The sequence below is a fragment of the Bacillus rossius genome, chromosome 3 (genome assembly GCF_032445375.1).
Source record: "Bacillus rossius redtenbacheri isolate Brsri chromosome 3, Brsri_v3, whole genome shotgun sequence".
In the NCBI taxonomy this organism is placed as follows: Eukaryota; Metazoa; Arthropoda; class Insecta; order Phasmatodea; family Bacillidae; genus Bacillus; species Bacillus rossius.
The window spans coordinates 103416722-103433997 of NC_086332.1; the positions used below are offsets into that span (position 1 = coordinate 103416722).

At 38.9% G+C, this 17276-nt stretch overlaps 1 protein-coding gene across 2 annotated transcripts in view; it reads right to left on the reverse strand.

Moving 5' to 3' along the window:
* LOC134531092 (pancreatic lipase-related protein 2-like) overlaps positions 1-17276 on the reverse strand; it is a 163283-nt gene that overhangs the window by 51370 nt on the left and 94637 nt on the right. Inside the window, exon 10 of one of the 2 annotated variants that reach the window (XM_063366628.1) lies at positions 549-654. In XM_063366628.1, the coding sequence (XP_063222698.1) occupies positions 549-654 (106 nt within the window). Of the gene's footprint in view, positions 1-548; positions 655-923; positions 1107-17276 lie in introns of those variants that run through there. The other variant, XM_063366629.1, reaches the window with a different exon arrangement.

Below are 17276 nucleotides of genomic sequence, written 5' to 3' on the forward strand. Positions count from 1 at the left end.
TTAGTTTTACCCACTTTTTGGTGTCCTGTGTGAAACTGGAATCATGAACAAAAAAGCACACTATATTTTTTACAACCAATTTAAGTTAATTAATTTTAATGAGTCTGTTGTGTGGATTAAATTTATTTCAACTGTGCTTCTATAGTGATTATTAGACAAAAATCACATCATCACAAGTTAAGATTAGATATTTTTGAAGGAATTGGCGATGGTATAAGAAATTATCTCTGTATTAATCTATAAATATGTACAGAAAATACAAAAATCGATTGATATCGGGATAACTGGATCAGGTATCAAACCCATTTCCTCTGGAGCAAGAACCCAGAGTCTGCGCTGCCTAGCTCTGTGGAACAAGAGCTTGGTTGCAACTACCTACAAAGTAAACATTTCGCACCATTTAAGGTAGGTACTAAATATATAATAATTTTTCTTAGAAAGTCAATTTTGTAACAAAATCTTTGCATGCTCTAGAATTTTGTAAAACTAATTTAAAGTACCTAACTTGCATTACATAAAAGTATATAAAAATTAATTTTTTGCTGTACCTTTGTGATTCGAGAGCTCCTAGGAAGGTGCAGTTATCGTAACGCAATGAAGCAGTCCACACTTCGTAAGAACGGCCATGAGGACAGCTCACGTAGTCAGCTATGACTGAAAAACATTACACAATACACATTTACTTGTTAAATCATTCACCACTGGAGAATTTAAAGTTAACTATTCTTCTCAGTATATGGAAAGCATTCAATTACCTAATTTGATTCAGGTGAAGACATTTTGATAAGTCAGTTTGGATTAATTTATGTATATGTTTGAGAAATTGTGGAAGTACACCATTCCAATTCTCATACTTTTAGTGTTACTATTGTTGCGAATGTTTTACTATTAGATCTGTGTGTTAAAATTTATACTTACTGACGCCGACCGCCAATGCTCCTCTGTCGCATAGACCGCTATGCCTCATCAACGTCTCGCAAAAGCGTGTGCACCGAACGCGCCCGTGCGCGCAGCAAAGTGCAGTTCGTGCGACGAGGCGAACGCCATACAACGAGTGCTACACCGGCGCAAGGATCCGGCCGGGTGTGGCATATCCTTCCGCCGCACTACAACAAATTGTTATAATTATGTTTTTCCACAGGATTTTATTAAACATTATTTTTTATTAATTAATAATTAAGTCTTTGCAAAATCATGTTTCAATGTGCGATTTGTCCCGAACCTGGCCGGTTCAGTTTCCCGCGAAATTCACACGTTTCCGCGGGAGGGCTGGCGGGGGAGGGGGGTCGCGCGCGGCGACACCGCCAGTGTCCTTCGAGAGCTGAACCAGGCCGGCAGCCTGCGCGCAACGCGGAACCTTCAACCTTTGCATTCACCGACATGTAGTTTTCCATAGTGTAATTTCTTTTCAACCTTTTGTACAGTTCCGCGGTCGGCCTAAATTTACCATGAGGTACTTAACTTAATTCAATCAGTGCTCCGAGATGAGTGTTTACGTCATACGTAAGTACTGTGGGGAGAGTATGTGTTTTTACGTCGGCGCTTCACGCCCAACCTAGCCTACAGGCTACTTAGTTTTGGCCCGCACGGGGCAGCCAGCAGGCGACACGTGCCATCCAACTTAATAACGATTCAGTCCCTGGGACACACCTAGACACCACGTAGAGTCGCCGGAGACACGGGCCTACGTGTTGCTAGCCCAGTTTATCAAGTGTAATGTGTTAGCGGAATAGTTGTTCGCCTAAGTGTAATTCGTCATGTCAGGGCTTATGTATCACCGTCGTACTGCAGTGCGCCACCAAACTTAATAACGATTCAGTCCCTGGGACACACCTAGTCACCACGTAGAGTCGCCGGAGACACGGGCCTACGTGTTGCTAGCCCAGTTTATCCAGAGCTAGGTATTAGTGTAGTGTATTGTGCTTCAAAATATCGTGTGCCATGTCAGAGTGTCTTTTGTAACTTTCGCGTCACGTATACGAGTCTGCCCCTCACGCGCATAAGAATCGTGAGCCGCCACTGAGGAAGTGAGCTGCGCGTGTGACTAGTCGCGTCGGGCAAACCGTTACGGCCAGAACGGGCAGCACCATGTATTGGGCTGTGCTGTATTAAATTCACCAACTATCTGAAGAGGTTTTGTGTTATTATTCAGGCGTCCCGAGTGGCCTCAACAGCTCGGGGGGCCCTACTGCGTTGACCCCTACCTCTAGCCACAAGGCCGAACCCTCCCTGAGAACACGAACTGAACAAAATCACGTCTAAATACTCAGAGGTAGCGGGGACGGCGTCATTACCTACTTGGCGTAATAAAAAACTAACTTTAATTTTGCATGCAAACAAATAATAGAAATAAAATAATAAAAGGATTGGAGTAACATAGGTATATACATTTGGTAAATTATAAATTTAATAAAATATAAAATAATTACTCAGTATTCAATATTAATGTAAACATGCATATAAAATTAATACCTAATGTACCGGTAATTTAGTAAAATAATCAAGATATATTTCAATTAATAATGAAAATAAATGTTCTGAATGTTAACTCTAGTTTATTAATTTTAATTTTTTATTAAATAATGTAATTTATAATGCAAATAAATTATACAAACTGAAACATAACCTCACAAACACTCCCATGAAAACGGCCAGGAGAACACCAAACCTTCCACAGACACTCCCTGCGACAATGGGGGTTTAAAGCAATCTGACATCGTTATATCTATGGAAACTTAACCTGACACTAGAAAAAGGTTATAAACACAATTTCGATCACTAATATTCACAATAAATGTTTTTAATGATATGGACTAGTATTCAATATTAATCACTAAAGTATAAAGAGTTAAAAATATACATAAGTTTTATTTGCATGCAGCCTTCTCAAAGTTATACTTTAAAGGTGTGATATGAAAAAATGATGAGAGAGAATTTTTACGATGCACATTTACCATGTAACAAAATTTTCACAGGGTGAAAAAAATGGTGACATGCAATTAAAAATTATATATTTGTTTTTAAGTCTTAGACTGTTGTAGTTCATTAATGAATGATAATGCATCATGAGTTCGTACACAACCTTTATTCACTGTGACAACTTAGTACAAACTCAGTCACTCATGTACGACTTATTAGGCCGCCATATTGTTTGGCTTCTTGCTAACTTCCCAGCATGCAACATCTCCCCCTTTTACAACGTTTCCTATGATAACTCTAATGGTATCTTGGCAATGACTCTTCTACCACTTCTAGTGACATACCTACCCATCTACTTCATTCTTGTCGGAGATAGTTGATTCCCTCTTGCCTGACTGGTTGTGGGGCATACTCTCAAATACCTTAAACCCCTCCTCTATGGGAAACTCCCTTGGGTTGCTCCCCTTTTTTTCTAATTGTGTGCCCATTACTTCATCATCTTTTAGTGTGGCCTGCTCAGCGTCCTCGGCTACTGGACTTTCAGTATGTGTGTGTTGACTGTGGGTGGCGTGAGTTACTTTTTCAGATGTTACTACCTCCTGCTCTCCCCGTTTAGTTTTTGAAGTCGTCATGTGACTAGTGTTACGCCTAACCTGCCCTCCATCCGTATCTTTCAGCACCCCAATATGACCTGGGCTCTTTACATTTCCTCAGCACTACACCTGTATCCCACTGATTCTCTTTATCTGTCTTGATTACTACCCTGTCTCCTTGTTCATACGCTGTCTCTGTCCGTCTGGCTGTTTTATCGTGCAATTTTTTACCTTTTCTTGTTTAGTGCAGAGTAATTTGTGAGTGTAGGCCTGAACTACTGGTCTAAGTGCATCCATGCTTGTCGGCATCCTTGTTCGTATGGTCCTACTAAACAATATCTGGGCAGGGGAAGCCTGTAGCCCTGTCACTGGGGCGTTGTGTTCTCTCAAAGAGATCTCTGTAATCTGACCCTTCTACTGTACTTTTACGCAATATATTTTTGTTAATACCAACAGCTTTCTCAGCCATCCCATTAGCTCTATGGTAATGGAGGTTGCTAGTAGCCAGTGTGATCCCTTTACCTTTAAAGTTCACCTGGCATTCATGTGAAAGGAATGGCACGTTGTCAGCGACAAGATCTTGTGGGAATCTGTGGACATTGAATACGTCCTGCATTGCACCAATGATTGATTTTGAACTCTTACTCGCTATTGGGTGTATATCCAGCCAGTGAGAAAAGTAGTCGGTAAGGATTAGAAATGCCCTACCTGAATACTCAAGAATGTCAGCCCCCACCTTGAGGTATGGAAGTTTTGGTACCTCATGGGGATGTAAAGGTTCTTTGTAGTTTGCTGACCTAAACTTTTCAAATGTGCTACACTCTGAGACCCACTTCTCAATGTCTACTGACATACCTGGCCAATAAAACAGCTGCCGTGCCCGTGCTCTTGTTATCTCTGTACCTAGGTGCCCTTCATGGACCCACCTCAGTACAACTGATCTGAGGGTTTTCGGAACTATGATCTTGTGAGATAAGAATAATATGCCCCCTGCCATGTGTATGTCATGCTGCAAGTTGTAGTAGTATATACAGTCCTCTCTCACCTTGCTGGCAGGTGGCCAGCCCTGAACTTGCATTTCTGCAACTAATTTCAGAGTGTGATCTTAGGCAGTTTCCTTGCTAAAGAACTCCTATTGCCCTCACTTATTGGTAAATGTACACTAACCATGTGGACTATTTCTAGCATGTCAGGGTCATCAGTAGTTTAATTCAAGTTGGACCGCGACATAATGTCAGCAAAATGTAGGTCTTTTCCAGGAACACAGTATACCATAAGGGAGTATTTTAACAGCTTGAGATGTAGATGTTGAAGACGAGATGACCCTATGTTAGCTACATTTTTCTGCATTATGGAGACTAGTGGTTTGTGGTCAGTTTGCACTTTCACTTTGTACCCATAAACATACTCATGGAATTTGGATGCAGCAAAATGAATGGCTAACATTTCTTTCTCCGACTGGGAGTACTTATTTTCAGTGTCATTAAGATCCCGTGACATTGTAGCAAATAAATGCAGCCTACCTGGCTCTGTGTGGGACTCCTGAAATAAACAACAACCCAGCCCATGCTGAGAAGCATCACATTCGAGGGTAGTTTCTTTTGTGGGGTCAAATGAGGTTAATGTGAGTGCTGTGCATATTCTATCTTTAAGTTTGTCAAAGGCTGTTTGGTGTGCCGGTAGCCACTGCCACTCTACCCCAGCCTTGAGTAGTTCACACAGGGGAGCCATTGTGGTTGCCATGTGAAGTACGAAGCATCGTACATAGTTGAACATTCCAATGACTCGTTGTAGCTGCTTCTTAGAGGAGGGGGGTTTAAGCTCTACGAGAGCCCTTATCCGGTCTGGGTCTACTCTCATTACCCCAATAGAGAACAAATGCCCCACATACTTTACCTCTGTTTGTTTATATTGAAGCTTTTCTTTGTTAAATTTAATGTTCCTTTCTCTGGCTCTCTCGACAACCCAAAATACTGTATCATTATGTTCTGCCTCGGTTTCCCCCATGCACATCAAATAATCAAAGTAAATGATGACATTGGGAATGTCAGAGAAATTTCGTTCAACTAGATCTTGGAACAGTTCTGGGGCATTGGAAGTTCCGTAGGGTAACCTTAGGTACTTGTATGTGCCGTAAGGACTGGAGAAGCAACATTTAAGGAATGATTCCTTGAGTTGAATTTGATGAAACCCTTCTCGTAAATCAAAGACAGAGAATAGTTTTTTGCCTGGCAGTTGCTCACCTATCTCCCTAACCTTAGGTACAGTATGGCCATGTCTGAGTGTCCCCTTGTTTAAATCTGAAGGGTCAAGGCACAATCGAATCTTCCCGTTTGGCTTTTCTGTGATTACAAGGTTGCTTATCCAAGCCCTTTCGTCAACATCATCCACCCGTTATATCACCTTCTTCGCTACCAACATGCATGTTCGTCCTTAAGCGATTTGCGTAAAGCTACCGGTACCCTCCTAGGTGGTCTGCTAACTGGCTCTGCTCCTGGTTTGATTAGTATTTTTCCAGTTTGTGGAAAGCACCCGAGTCCTTGAAATACATCCCTATTCTCCTCTGTGAACTGCTCCTTGCTGTCTTCTGTGACAGAGCTTATTCGCTGCACTAAATTTAAGGCTACGCAACCCGACAGACCCAATAGTGGCATGATAGCTAAATCTACCAGCATGAAATCAATATAGGCCTCACAATTACAAACATTGCACATTAAGCGAACTGTTCCTGTGAGCCTAATTACTCCATCCAGAATTTTTAACTTAACACGTGTTGGTTCTACATTAAATTGTTGATTGATTTGACGGAACATGTTTAAAGGCAGTACACTAACCTGGGCTCCAGTATCAAGTTTTACCTTCATTTGTGTGTTTTCGACCTTGATGGTTTCATGCCACTCATTTGGATACATCAGGTTACTCATGTTGTAACCCCTTTTAGACTCCACGACATTCACACTCACATTTTTACACTATTGCAATACAATGAGTCGTCTGAGCTTTCAGAATCACCAGTCTCAATTACTTGTACTGATTTGACCCTGCACGAGTTAGCAAAGTGATTGAGTTTACCACACTTTGCACACTTCCTACCATAGGCAGGGCATGCCCTGAGTCCATGTTTGGATTGGCATCGCCCACACTGAAAGTCACTGTCTTAACTCTTGTGCCCTTTTGCACGAGACTTTTCCCTGTACCTACATTCTTTTATTGAGTTCACCAGCACACTTGCACTTTCTTCACTTGTTTTGTGGATGTGTTTGGCTTGCAGTCTGCTTTGTTGACACACGTGACAATGTGCTACAGCTTTTTCTAAGGTTAAGTTGTCCATACGGAGCATGGCTTCCTGTGTGCTCTCGTCCCTTATTACGTGCACGACTCGGTCTCGTAGCATCTTGTCTTCGGCGCTTTCCCGCTCGTTGGTATTCTGTTCAGCATTTCTTCCTTCAGCTGTCGCACTGTTATAGTTGCAGTTCTCACCAACAAACGCAATGAGGTTAGGAAATGTTCAAAGCCCTCCCCCTCTTCCTGCACCCTATGGTTAAATACATAGCGCTCAAACACTTCATTCACCCTGGGGTTAACATACCGCTCAATTGCCTCTTTTACCTTTTTGTACACTCTTCTGTCCTCTTCCGGGATATTGAGTGACGCAAGAATGCGGGCCGAAGCACTTCCCACCATGTTCCTAAGGAGGGATATTTTCACTTTATCACTCGCCCCATCTTGCCTTGTGCTGACGAGATAGTCTTCGAATTCGGCTTCCCAGTATTTCCAGTCATTGTAGGCTGTTTTCCTTTGCAGATCTAAATCTGGTGGGAGTTTAACAACCCCGCCGGTCGCCATTGTCTCACTTTTGGTTGTGGGAGTAAGCTTTTCTTGTTTTTTTCCCTCACGATCCTGACGACTGCACCATGTTGTAGTTCATTACTGAATGATAATGCATCATGAGTTCGTACACAACCTTTATTCACTGTGACAACTTAGTACAAACTCAGTCACTCACGTACGACTTATTAGGCCGCCATATTGTCTGGCCTCTTGCTAACTTCCCAGCAACATAGATTTTAGAGATTGATATTGAATACTGGTCCATATAATTAAATTTTTTTATTTAATGTGAATATTAGGGATAGAAATGGTGTTTATAAACTTCTTCAAGTGTATTTATATAAAATGAGGTTATGTTCCATATGTATAATTTATATGCATTATAAATTAATAAATTATTTTGTAATTAATAATTAATTTTATACACATGTTCCAATTAATGTTGAATACAAAGTGTATACTAAAAATATTTTATGTGATTGAATTTATACTTTACCAATCATATTTATTATATCACTCCAGTCCTTTTATTATTTTATTTCTATTAATTATTTGCACGAAATTTTTTTTTGTATGTAGATTTTTTTTCATATTATGTTATTTTTTTTGCATAGTCTGCATGCATCATAAAAATTCACTCTCATAATTTTTTTCATTATGTGCCTAAAGAAGTATAACTTCAATAATTATTAAATTAAATATTGTTAGGCTTTGATGGTCACTTTTCTCTCACCAATGAAGCTGGGATAAAAAAATTCCATTTAAGGCCAAAACAAGATTTCTCTCGAGTGGTAAACGTGGCAAATATTGCTGAGAGTTGATGGGTTTTTTAGGAGTACTCCAGTCTGCAAATTTTGAGTCAAGGAAAGTGGCATTCAGGATTTATACCTTCGAGTAGAGTCTATACTTCATTATTTTTTAGTTGAGAGCTCGAGTAGTAGCAGAAGAATTTTTTTTTTTTTTTTTTAGGTTGATGTTGACCGGGGCTTTGCCCTTGTGAGTCTGGTAAGACTTTAATCCCTTCTCGACCTTCACCAATCCTTTTCCAGCATTTGTACCACAGCAGTACATGAGCGCTGTATGAGTGATTGTTCAGTGTGTTGCAGCTTCACAAGACATCCGCCCTTTCAGTGCTGTGTAGCCCTTTAAATTAAATAAGTAAAGTGTTGTGTTTCTTTCTTTTGATCCCCATGGGTATTTGTTTTAAACAAGTTAACTTAAAGCGTCCTTGTAAGTTATAAATAACTATCTTATAACCTGCGGCTCCGCTAGTGGCAACTTAAGAATATTGCTGATATTGCGCCACTGTCAGACATTTTTGTGAACAATTCCAATACTTTTAAATAAAAAACACATTAAATATCAGATATATTTAAGATTTCATTCATAAAAAAATTATATAAGGTTGAAATTTGTAATGTTGTAAAAAGTACCTCGAAAATCGACATATAGTGACCCGCCTGAAGCAAGGGTCTACATGAATATAATGGGGGTGACACTCAGAGGAGCCGGCTGCCCTATCGAAAGGAGAATGCATGAGGGGAGATGAGATGGGGTATAAATTGGTGTGTGAAACGGGACTACCCCGAGAAAACCCACATGCTTACCACTTTTTTTTTCTTTCTACGATAGCTTATTTTAAAATTTATGAAACACACGTGTTTGTATTTAACTTCAATTTATATTTTGTCATCTTTGACATTTCCACTTCCATTTAATTTGATTATGTGCACCGAATGATTAAAATTAAACTTTACTGACACCTACATTATTTGAATATTTTTGAAACAATCACATCTTAATTTTAAACATATAATAATGGTATCAGTAGTATAGGAATGTATTTCCGGGCACAGGCTTCAGGCTGTGGTGCCTGTGGTGCCGACCGCCATATTGGATTGTGACGTCACGGCGGCCATCTTGGATGAGTGTAACCTTGACCTTTTACCTTAACCCTGACCTTTGACCTTCAAAATTTGCCTAAATTTTCCAAAATTTACCCAAAAATCCTCAAAAATCACAAAAATTTCAATTTTTACGGAAAAAAAAATCCCGCCAAAAATCTCTAAAAATTCCTCAATTCAAAAATTAGGATTTCGAAAATCCTCAAATGTTATTTTGTCTTAGAAAGAACCCAAATTCCTAAAAGCGGCTTAAACGTCCTAAGAGCTAGCCACTTTAAGCCGCCGAGGTCATGACCTTGAAAATTAGGATGTCAAGGCAGCCATTTTGAATCATGACGTTACTGTTGCAATTTCCGTTACGGTCGTCAACTTTAAAATCTTTATTTATTATCCGATTTTAATGAAAATAAATTTAAAATTTATAAAAAAATTCAATTAATAGAATATTAATAAAAATATTTAACAAATTACTTTTACTGCACGGAGTTCAGAGTCCTCGGTTCGACCCCGGTGAGTTCAAAAAAAAAATGATGTCCAATCCTTCCCTCACAATGGCTGCAGGCAGACTGACCCCCACCACTTTTTTCATAGCATATATATCATCACCTGGTATGATGTCATGTCCGCCATATAGAAAATCCGTAATTTAAATGCTAGAAAATCGGGAAAAATTTTAAAAATCATTAAAAAAATTAACTTATCAAATTGAATAATTAAAATTTAATTAAATATTACTTATAAACCACTGTCGCACATATCGTTACGGTCACCATCTTGGATTATATAAATGTTGCATGTTTCGTTACGCCCGCCATCTTGGTTGAGTACGATGTCATCGTTACACTTTACGTTACGACCGCTATATTGGATCCTTTTAATGTTTCATGTTTCGTTATGTCCGCCATCTTAGAATCGTGTAATTATTTAGCTATAAATTCGGGGAAATTCCAAAATTCACCGAATAAATCACACATTACTTTTCATATTGAATCGATATTTGGTTCTAGAAAAGTCTCAGGTTCGAGGAATTAAACACCGCACGTTCTTTTACAAACATAATATTTATTACATAATTTCTTTTCTACTGCAGGATCACTTGCGAAAGCCAGCAATCTTATAATCATTTAGCCCTTCATAGGCGCGAAATGACTAATTCTTAGCTCCAATCGGTTTATAATATACAGAGACCAACCAGAACCTTTTCTGACATAGTCCTCCTCTTCTTGACAGAGTTTCTGGATACAATGTTTAACATTTTGTTTCACATCGTCAGAACTGTAAATAACTGCAGCCGAAGTCTTGAATGCACACTTCTTCACTTTGTCATGTAACGGATATGGCTTTCCATATAAACAGTCCAACCACAAGTTATATTTCAAAGGTCCGTTTGTTGCTACGTCATCAGTAAGCTGATGGATTATGTTCTGTCTAATATCGTCAAGAAAATTACAAATGTCTTTTGACTCACTAATCGTATTTAGATAATAGTAGTCTTTCAATGTTCCACTAAATGCAGACTGTGCCAAGTAGAAGCCATTATCATTCACCTGTAGAGCACCGATAACAGTCTTAGGTTTAGTTCCATGTCCAGACGCTATAACAATCGGTTGCTGCTCATCCGTTTTTTTTTTTGCCTGTACGCTCACGAGCCTTCAACCTAAACTGAGGAGTCGAAATTTCTGCAGGTAGTTCAGCAGTAGGCGCACGGACTTTACCGTTAGATTTTTTCGCATGTCGTCGCAAACTATCAATTCGAGTAAACCATTCATGACACTCATCGCAGCGAAACTTCATGCGAGATGGATTCTTCTTGCATTTACTCCGTTCATGTCTCCGTGCATCATGGGAAAATGCAAACGTCATATCGCAGTAGCTACAAGGATACCGTGCTGATGTAGACGAACCGTCCAGACCCAAACCAGATGTCGATGTTACTGCAATTATGCCATTTCCAGACATACTCTTATGCACATCAATCATTCGTTGCTGTACCGAAACCTTTAAAAAAAATTAAAATTAATAAATACAAAACATACATAAAATTCTAACTTGTACTAGAACTCTATCTTTGCTCAACAATGAGAAGTTCCCAAGATAGCAGAATCTGTTTTTTTAATTTTTTAATTTAAAATTTTTTAATTTATTTGTTATTTATTAAATATTTTTTCAGTATTTTTTTGATATCAAAGAAAAGTGTAATGGTTTTCTCCGTGTGCTCCCGATTATTATTGTCATTATGTTTGCTCCTGAATATTCTTTTCAATATGTTTATGGTTTTCTCCGTGTGCTACCGATTATTCTTGTCATTACGTTTTCTCCGTGTGCTCCTGATTATTCTTGTTAATAATTTGATGGTTTTCTCCAAGTGCTCCATGATTATTTGTGAGAAATCGATCTCTGCATGAAGGATATTTACTTAATGAGTCATGTAATTTTATTCAGAGTTCATTTAATTAGTGAAATTCTGCTAATAAATTGACACTTGCAATATTCTTATCAGGTGGAATTAAAAAAATAAACAACCATTACTCAGTCAAATAATATGCCAAGAGACATCTGTGAAGCACTAACATGTAAGACGAACTTCTTTCTCCTTGGTGTCTAGCGAAGCCCTCCTTCTTTTGCTATTGTTAGTGAGCATCCCGCATCCCACATTAAAGAACAAAATAATATTTACCTGTAAGCAACATGTGGTGTCATATGTTGACAATAATCTACACTACTTTAAACAGGTTAATTTGCATGAGATAAATTAACTCTCACCACTGAATGGTGCTATTGTAATTAGTTAGAGTCATGTAGTCTCGTAGCCATGTAGCCTCGTGTCCCGGAAGCTTCGTAGTCCTGTAGCCTTGCAGTCTCGTAACCTTGTGTTCTGGAAGCTTCGTAGACATGATGCATTGGAACCTCGTAGACTTGTAGCTACGTAACAAAGTAGCCATGAAATCTTATAACATAATGCTGTTGGAGCAGTTGGAGCAAACGAGAAAATGCCGTCGAAGACAGATGCGAAATTTGGTGCCTTGTAGATGTGTAGCTTCGTAACCAAGTAGCCTTGTAATATTATAAAATAATGCTGCTGTAGCAGTTGGAGCCAAAGAGAAAATTCAGCCGAAGACAGATGCCGCAATTGGAGCCATGTAGACTTGTAGATTCGTACTCAAGTACTCGTGTAGACTTGTAGTCCTGTATCCTCGCAGTCTCGTAAACTTATGTTCTAGAAGCTTCGTAGCTCTATAGCCTCGCAGTCTCGTAAACTTGAAGACTCGTAGTCACGTATTCTCGTAACCTCATGGCTCGTAGTCGCGTAGTCATGATGTCTTGGAGCCTCGTATATTTGTAGCTACGTAGCCAAGTAACCACGTTGACTTGTAGCTACGTTAACAAGTAGTCTTGTAATCTTATAACATAAAACTGCTGGAGTAGTTGGAGCTTCGTAGACACGTAGGCAGTTGGAGGAGACTTGTAGACTCGTAGAATTGTAGTCTCATAGTCTCTTAGACTCGTAGCATTCTAGCCAAATATCATTGGAGCTAATGAAGCAAAAGGCCGTTGGAGCCAATGACTGTTGGAGCCAATGATGTTTGGAGCCAAAATACTGTTGGAGTCAATGACTGATGGAGCCAATGACTATTGGAGCCAATGACTAATGGAAATAAAAACTGTTGGATTCATAGACTGTTGGAGACATTATATCCTAACTTATCATTGACGATCGCATCCTACCGAGTTGAATGAACGAGAGAGAATGTGCCTCCTTTTCGTTAAATGAGCTTTCGTTTTATAGAATTTCCGTCCAAACGTGCTTCGTTTTCATTAAGTGCTTGTCCTGCGCGAACGAAGCGTAGACATTGTGTGTACATTGCGTATATTGCGTACATTGCGTACATTGCGTGAACTTTGCGTACATTGCGAGAACATTACGTGTTCGTTCCTTTTACTGTGTGTACTATTTCTTCATTTTGTTTCCTGCGTGTACTGTGTGTTCATTACATTGATTGCGTGTAAATTGCGTGTATTGCGCGTACATTGCGTACATTGCGTGTTGGAGCTCTGGATCTAATGGCGTGAATTGTAGCTATGGGCGCATTTGAATCTGATGGCGCGAATTGTAGCTCTTGGAGCCTAGCATATACTGGAGAGATCGAATTCATGAGACGAGATCTTATGAGACTCATCGAATTTTTTCGATCATATGATCCTCTTTTTTCATTGATGTTTTGACTATAGTATTATAGTAAATGGTTCTTGATTTGACTAGCGTATTATTCCATCCGATCCATGTATATAAGCGAGTCCTAGACAGCAGGTCGCTCAGATTGTTACTGACGTTGAGGGTGTAAGGATCACCTAGTTTGTTTCTTCTGGTGCATAAGTCGCGTAATTACCTGTTCTTGAGACCTCGATGGAATCTTTACCGTCTTTAACGTCGAACTCGATGGAGGTTGTACCATCGACTAAGTACGGGAACCATGACGTCAGCGACGACGATGGTGGAGCAGATCCCGTTGGCAACGTCGACGTCAACACTGGAGGAGACTTCAACAGTCGAGATACCACCAGCAGAAGATACTTTAATGCCGGTAATGCTGGCAAAGTCGTCGAACGCTGTTTCGCCCTCGATGGAGGCTTCGATGGTTGCTGATTTGAAAACAACTAATGAACATCGGTGCTGTTACTGCGACAAGATTTTCTCAAACAACAGCAATGCTCGACGACACGAGAGGAGCGAATATGCCAAGAACCTTTATCGTAAAATGTTTGTTTGTGAGAAATGTCATAAGCAGTTTGCCAGAAAAGATAATATGAAAACCTACATGAAGACATGCAAAGGACCAGCTGCGCGGCAGAAAGTAAAGGTTTCGGTACAGCAACGAATGATTGATGTGCATAAGAGTATGTCTGGAAATGGCATAATTGCAGTAACATCGACATCTGGTTTGGGTCTGGACGGTTCGTCTACATCAGCACGGTATCCTTGTAGCTACTGCGATATGACGTTTGCATTTTCCCATGATGCACGGAGACATGAACGGAGTAAATGCAAGAAGAATCCATCTCGCATGAAGTTTCGCTGCGATGAGTGTCATGAATGGTTTACTCGAATTGATAGTTTGCGACGACATGCGAAAAAATCAAACGGTAAAGTCCGTGCGCCTACTGCTGAACTACCTGCAGAAATTTCGACTCCTCGGTTAAGGTTGAAGGCTCGTGAGCGTACAGGCAAAAAAAATAACGGATGAGTAGCAACCGATTAGTATGGCGTCTAGACATGGAACTAAACATAAGACTGTTATCGGTGCTCTACAGGTGAATGATAATGGCTTCTACTTGGCACAGTCTGCATTTAGTGGAACATTGAAAGACTACTATTATCTAAATACGATTAGTGAGTCAAAAGACATTTGTAATTTTCTTGACGATAATAGACAGAACATAATCAATCAGCTTACTGATGACGTAGCAACAAACGGACCTTTGAAATATAACTTGTGGTTGGACTGTATATATGGAAAGCCATATCCGTTACATGACAAAGTGAAGAAGTGTGCATTCAAGACTTCGGCTGCAGTTATTTACAGTTCTGACGATGTGAAACAAAATGTTAAACATTGTATCCAGAAACTCTGTCAAGAAGAGGAGGACTATGTCAGAAAAGGTTCTGGTTGGTCTCTGTATATTATAAACCGATTGGAGCTAAGAATTAGTCATTTCGCGCCTATGAAGGGCTAAATGATTATAAGATTGCTGGCTTTCGCAAGTGATCCTGTAGTAGAAAAGAAATTATGTAATAAATATTATGTTTGTAAAAGAACGTGCGGTGTTTAATTCCTCGAACCTGAGACTTTTCTAGAACCAAATATCGATTCAATATGAAAAGTAATGTGTGATTTATTCGGTGAATTTTGGAATTTCCCCGAATTTATAGCTAAATAATTACACGATTCTAAGATGGCGGACATAACGAAACATGAAACATTAAAAGGATCCAATATGGCGGTCGTAACGTAAAGTGTAACGATGACATCGTACTCAACCAAGATGGCGGGCGTAACGAAACATGCAACATTTATATAATCCAAGATGGTGACCGTAACGATATGTGCGACAGTGGTTTATAAGTAATATTTAATTAAATTTTAATTATTCAATTTGATAAGTTAATTTTTTTAATGATTTTTAAAATTTTTCCCGATTTTCTAGCATTTAAATTACGGATTTTCTATATGGCGGACATGACATCATACTAGGTGATGATATATATGCTTTGAAAAAAGTGGTGAGGGTCAGTCTGCCTGCAGCCATTGTGAGGGAAGGATTGGACACCATTTTTATTTTTTTTTGCCCTCACCCGGTTCGAACCGAGGTTTCTGAACTCCGTGCCGTAAAAGTAATTTGTTAAATATTTTTATTAATATTCTATTAATTGAATTTTTTTATAAATTTTAAATTTATTTTCATTAAAATCGGATAATAAATAAAGATTTTAAAGTTGACGACCGTAACGGAAATTGCAACGGTGACGTCATGAGTCAAAATGGCTGCCTTGACATCCTAATTTTCAAGGTCATGACCTCGGCGGCTTAAAGCGGCTAGCTCTTAGGACTTTTAAGCCGCTTTTAGAAATTTGGGTTTTTTCTAAGACAAAATAACATTTGATGATTTTCGAAATCCTAATTTTTGAATTGAGGAATTTTTGGAGGGATTTTTTTCCGAAAAAATGGAAATTTTTGTGATTTTTGAGGAGTTTTGGTTAAATTTTGGAAAATTTAGGCAAATTTTGAAGGTCAAATGTCAAGGTCAACGTTAAAGGTTAAGGTCACACTCATCCAAGATGGCCCCCGTGATGTCACAATCCAATATGGTGGTCGGCACCACAGGCACCACAGCCTGAAGCCTGTGCCCGGAAATACATTCCTATACTACTGGTATCATTTTCCTTATCATACGTGTGAGTAGATAAATACCTATTTATGCTTAGTTCAAAAAAATTCACCCTCTCACTTGATTATATTAGTTTATTTGATTAATATTTTACATAAGTTTTGTAAAGTTTTCACGGATTTTATTTAATAGGTGATGTGTGCCATAAAACCCACTGATACTATAATAACATAGCGAATCAAATCTTCGAAACAATATCTTCGTGTATACATTTCTTTAGATGCCCAAACTTTTGTGTCACTTCGTTGATGTTTAGCTACTTTATCAAATAATTTATGAACACATGCCCCCAAGTGCACTGAAGCTAACTCTCCATACATTATGAAATTTATGATAAAACCTTTAATATTTTATTTGTTTAAATGGTTTTTATTGTGTAAACCCTTATGTATACTTATACTGTTTCCTAGTATGCGCACATAATTCTATGTTTATTTTGTTTTATTGATGTAATCTTAACTGAATTTTTACTTAAAAAATAAATAATTTTTGAAACATTAGTAAAAACTTGTTGATTATTTTCAACAGTCGGTAACACAACACTGGTAGATAATACCAGCCTTTAAGAGGTTTTAATACTTATACTACAAAATACTGAAAGAGAAAAGAAAAAACGCAATGTGATCTTTGTGGCTGTGATCACTGAGGCGTCATGCTTATGCGAAGATGGTCGTGGGTAATAAACCACCTCTTGTAATGACTCAGTTTACTATGAGCAAAGAGTCGGTGTGAAACAGCCCACTGTAATTATGGAGATCCCGCCGGCGCGTGACTATCTGTGCTACGTAAAACATTAAACCATTCCGTAGATTAATAAGGACGTATTTATGTAGCTTTCAGTGCTATGCCACCGGTCGGAGCTCAGAGATGATGTAGACGTTCGTGCATAGACACGAAAACAATCATGTCACCCGCTTAGGCACACCTACATCCTTTACTAATAGTGCCACAGCCAAGCCTTATCGTTATAGGGTAAAAGGTTTAAAGTAGCATGGCAGTGTACTCAATATGAACGTGTAACATCATTTAAACCATAAATTTTTCTCAATTAAATTTATGTGGTTTTCTAGATAATTAAAAAAGT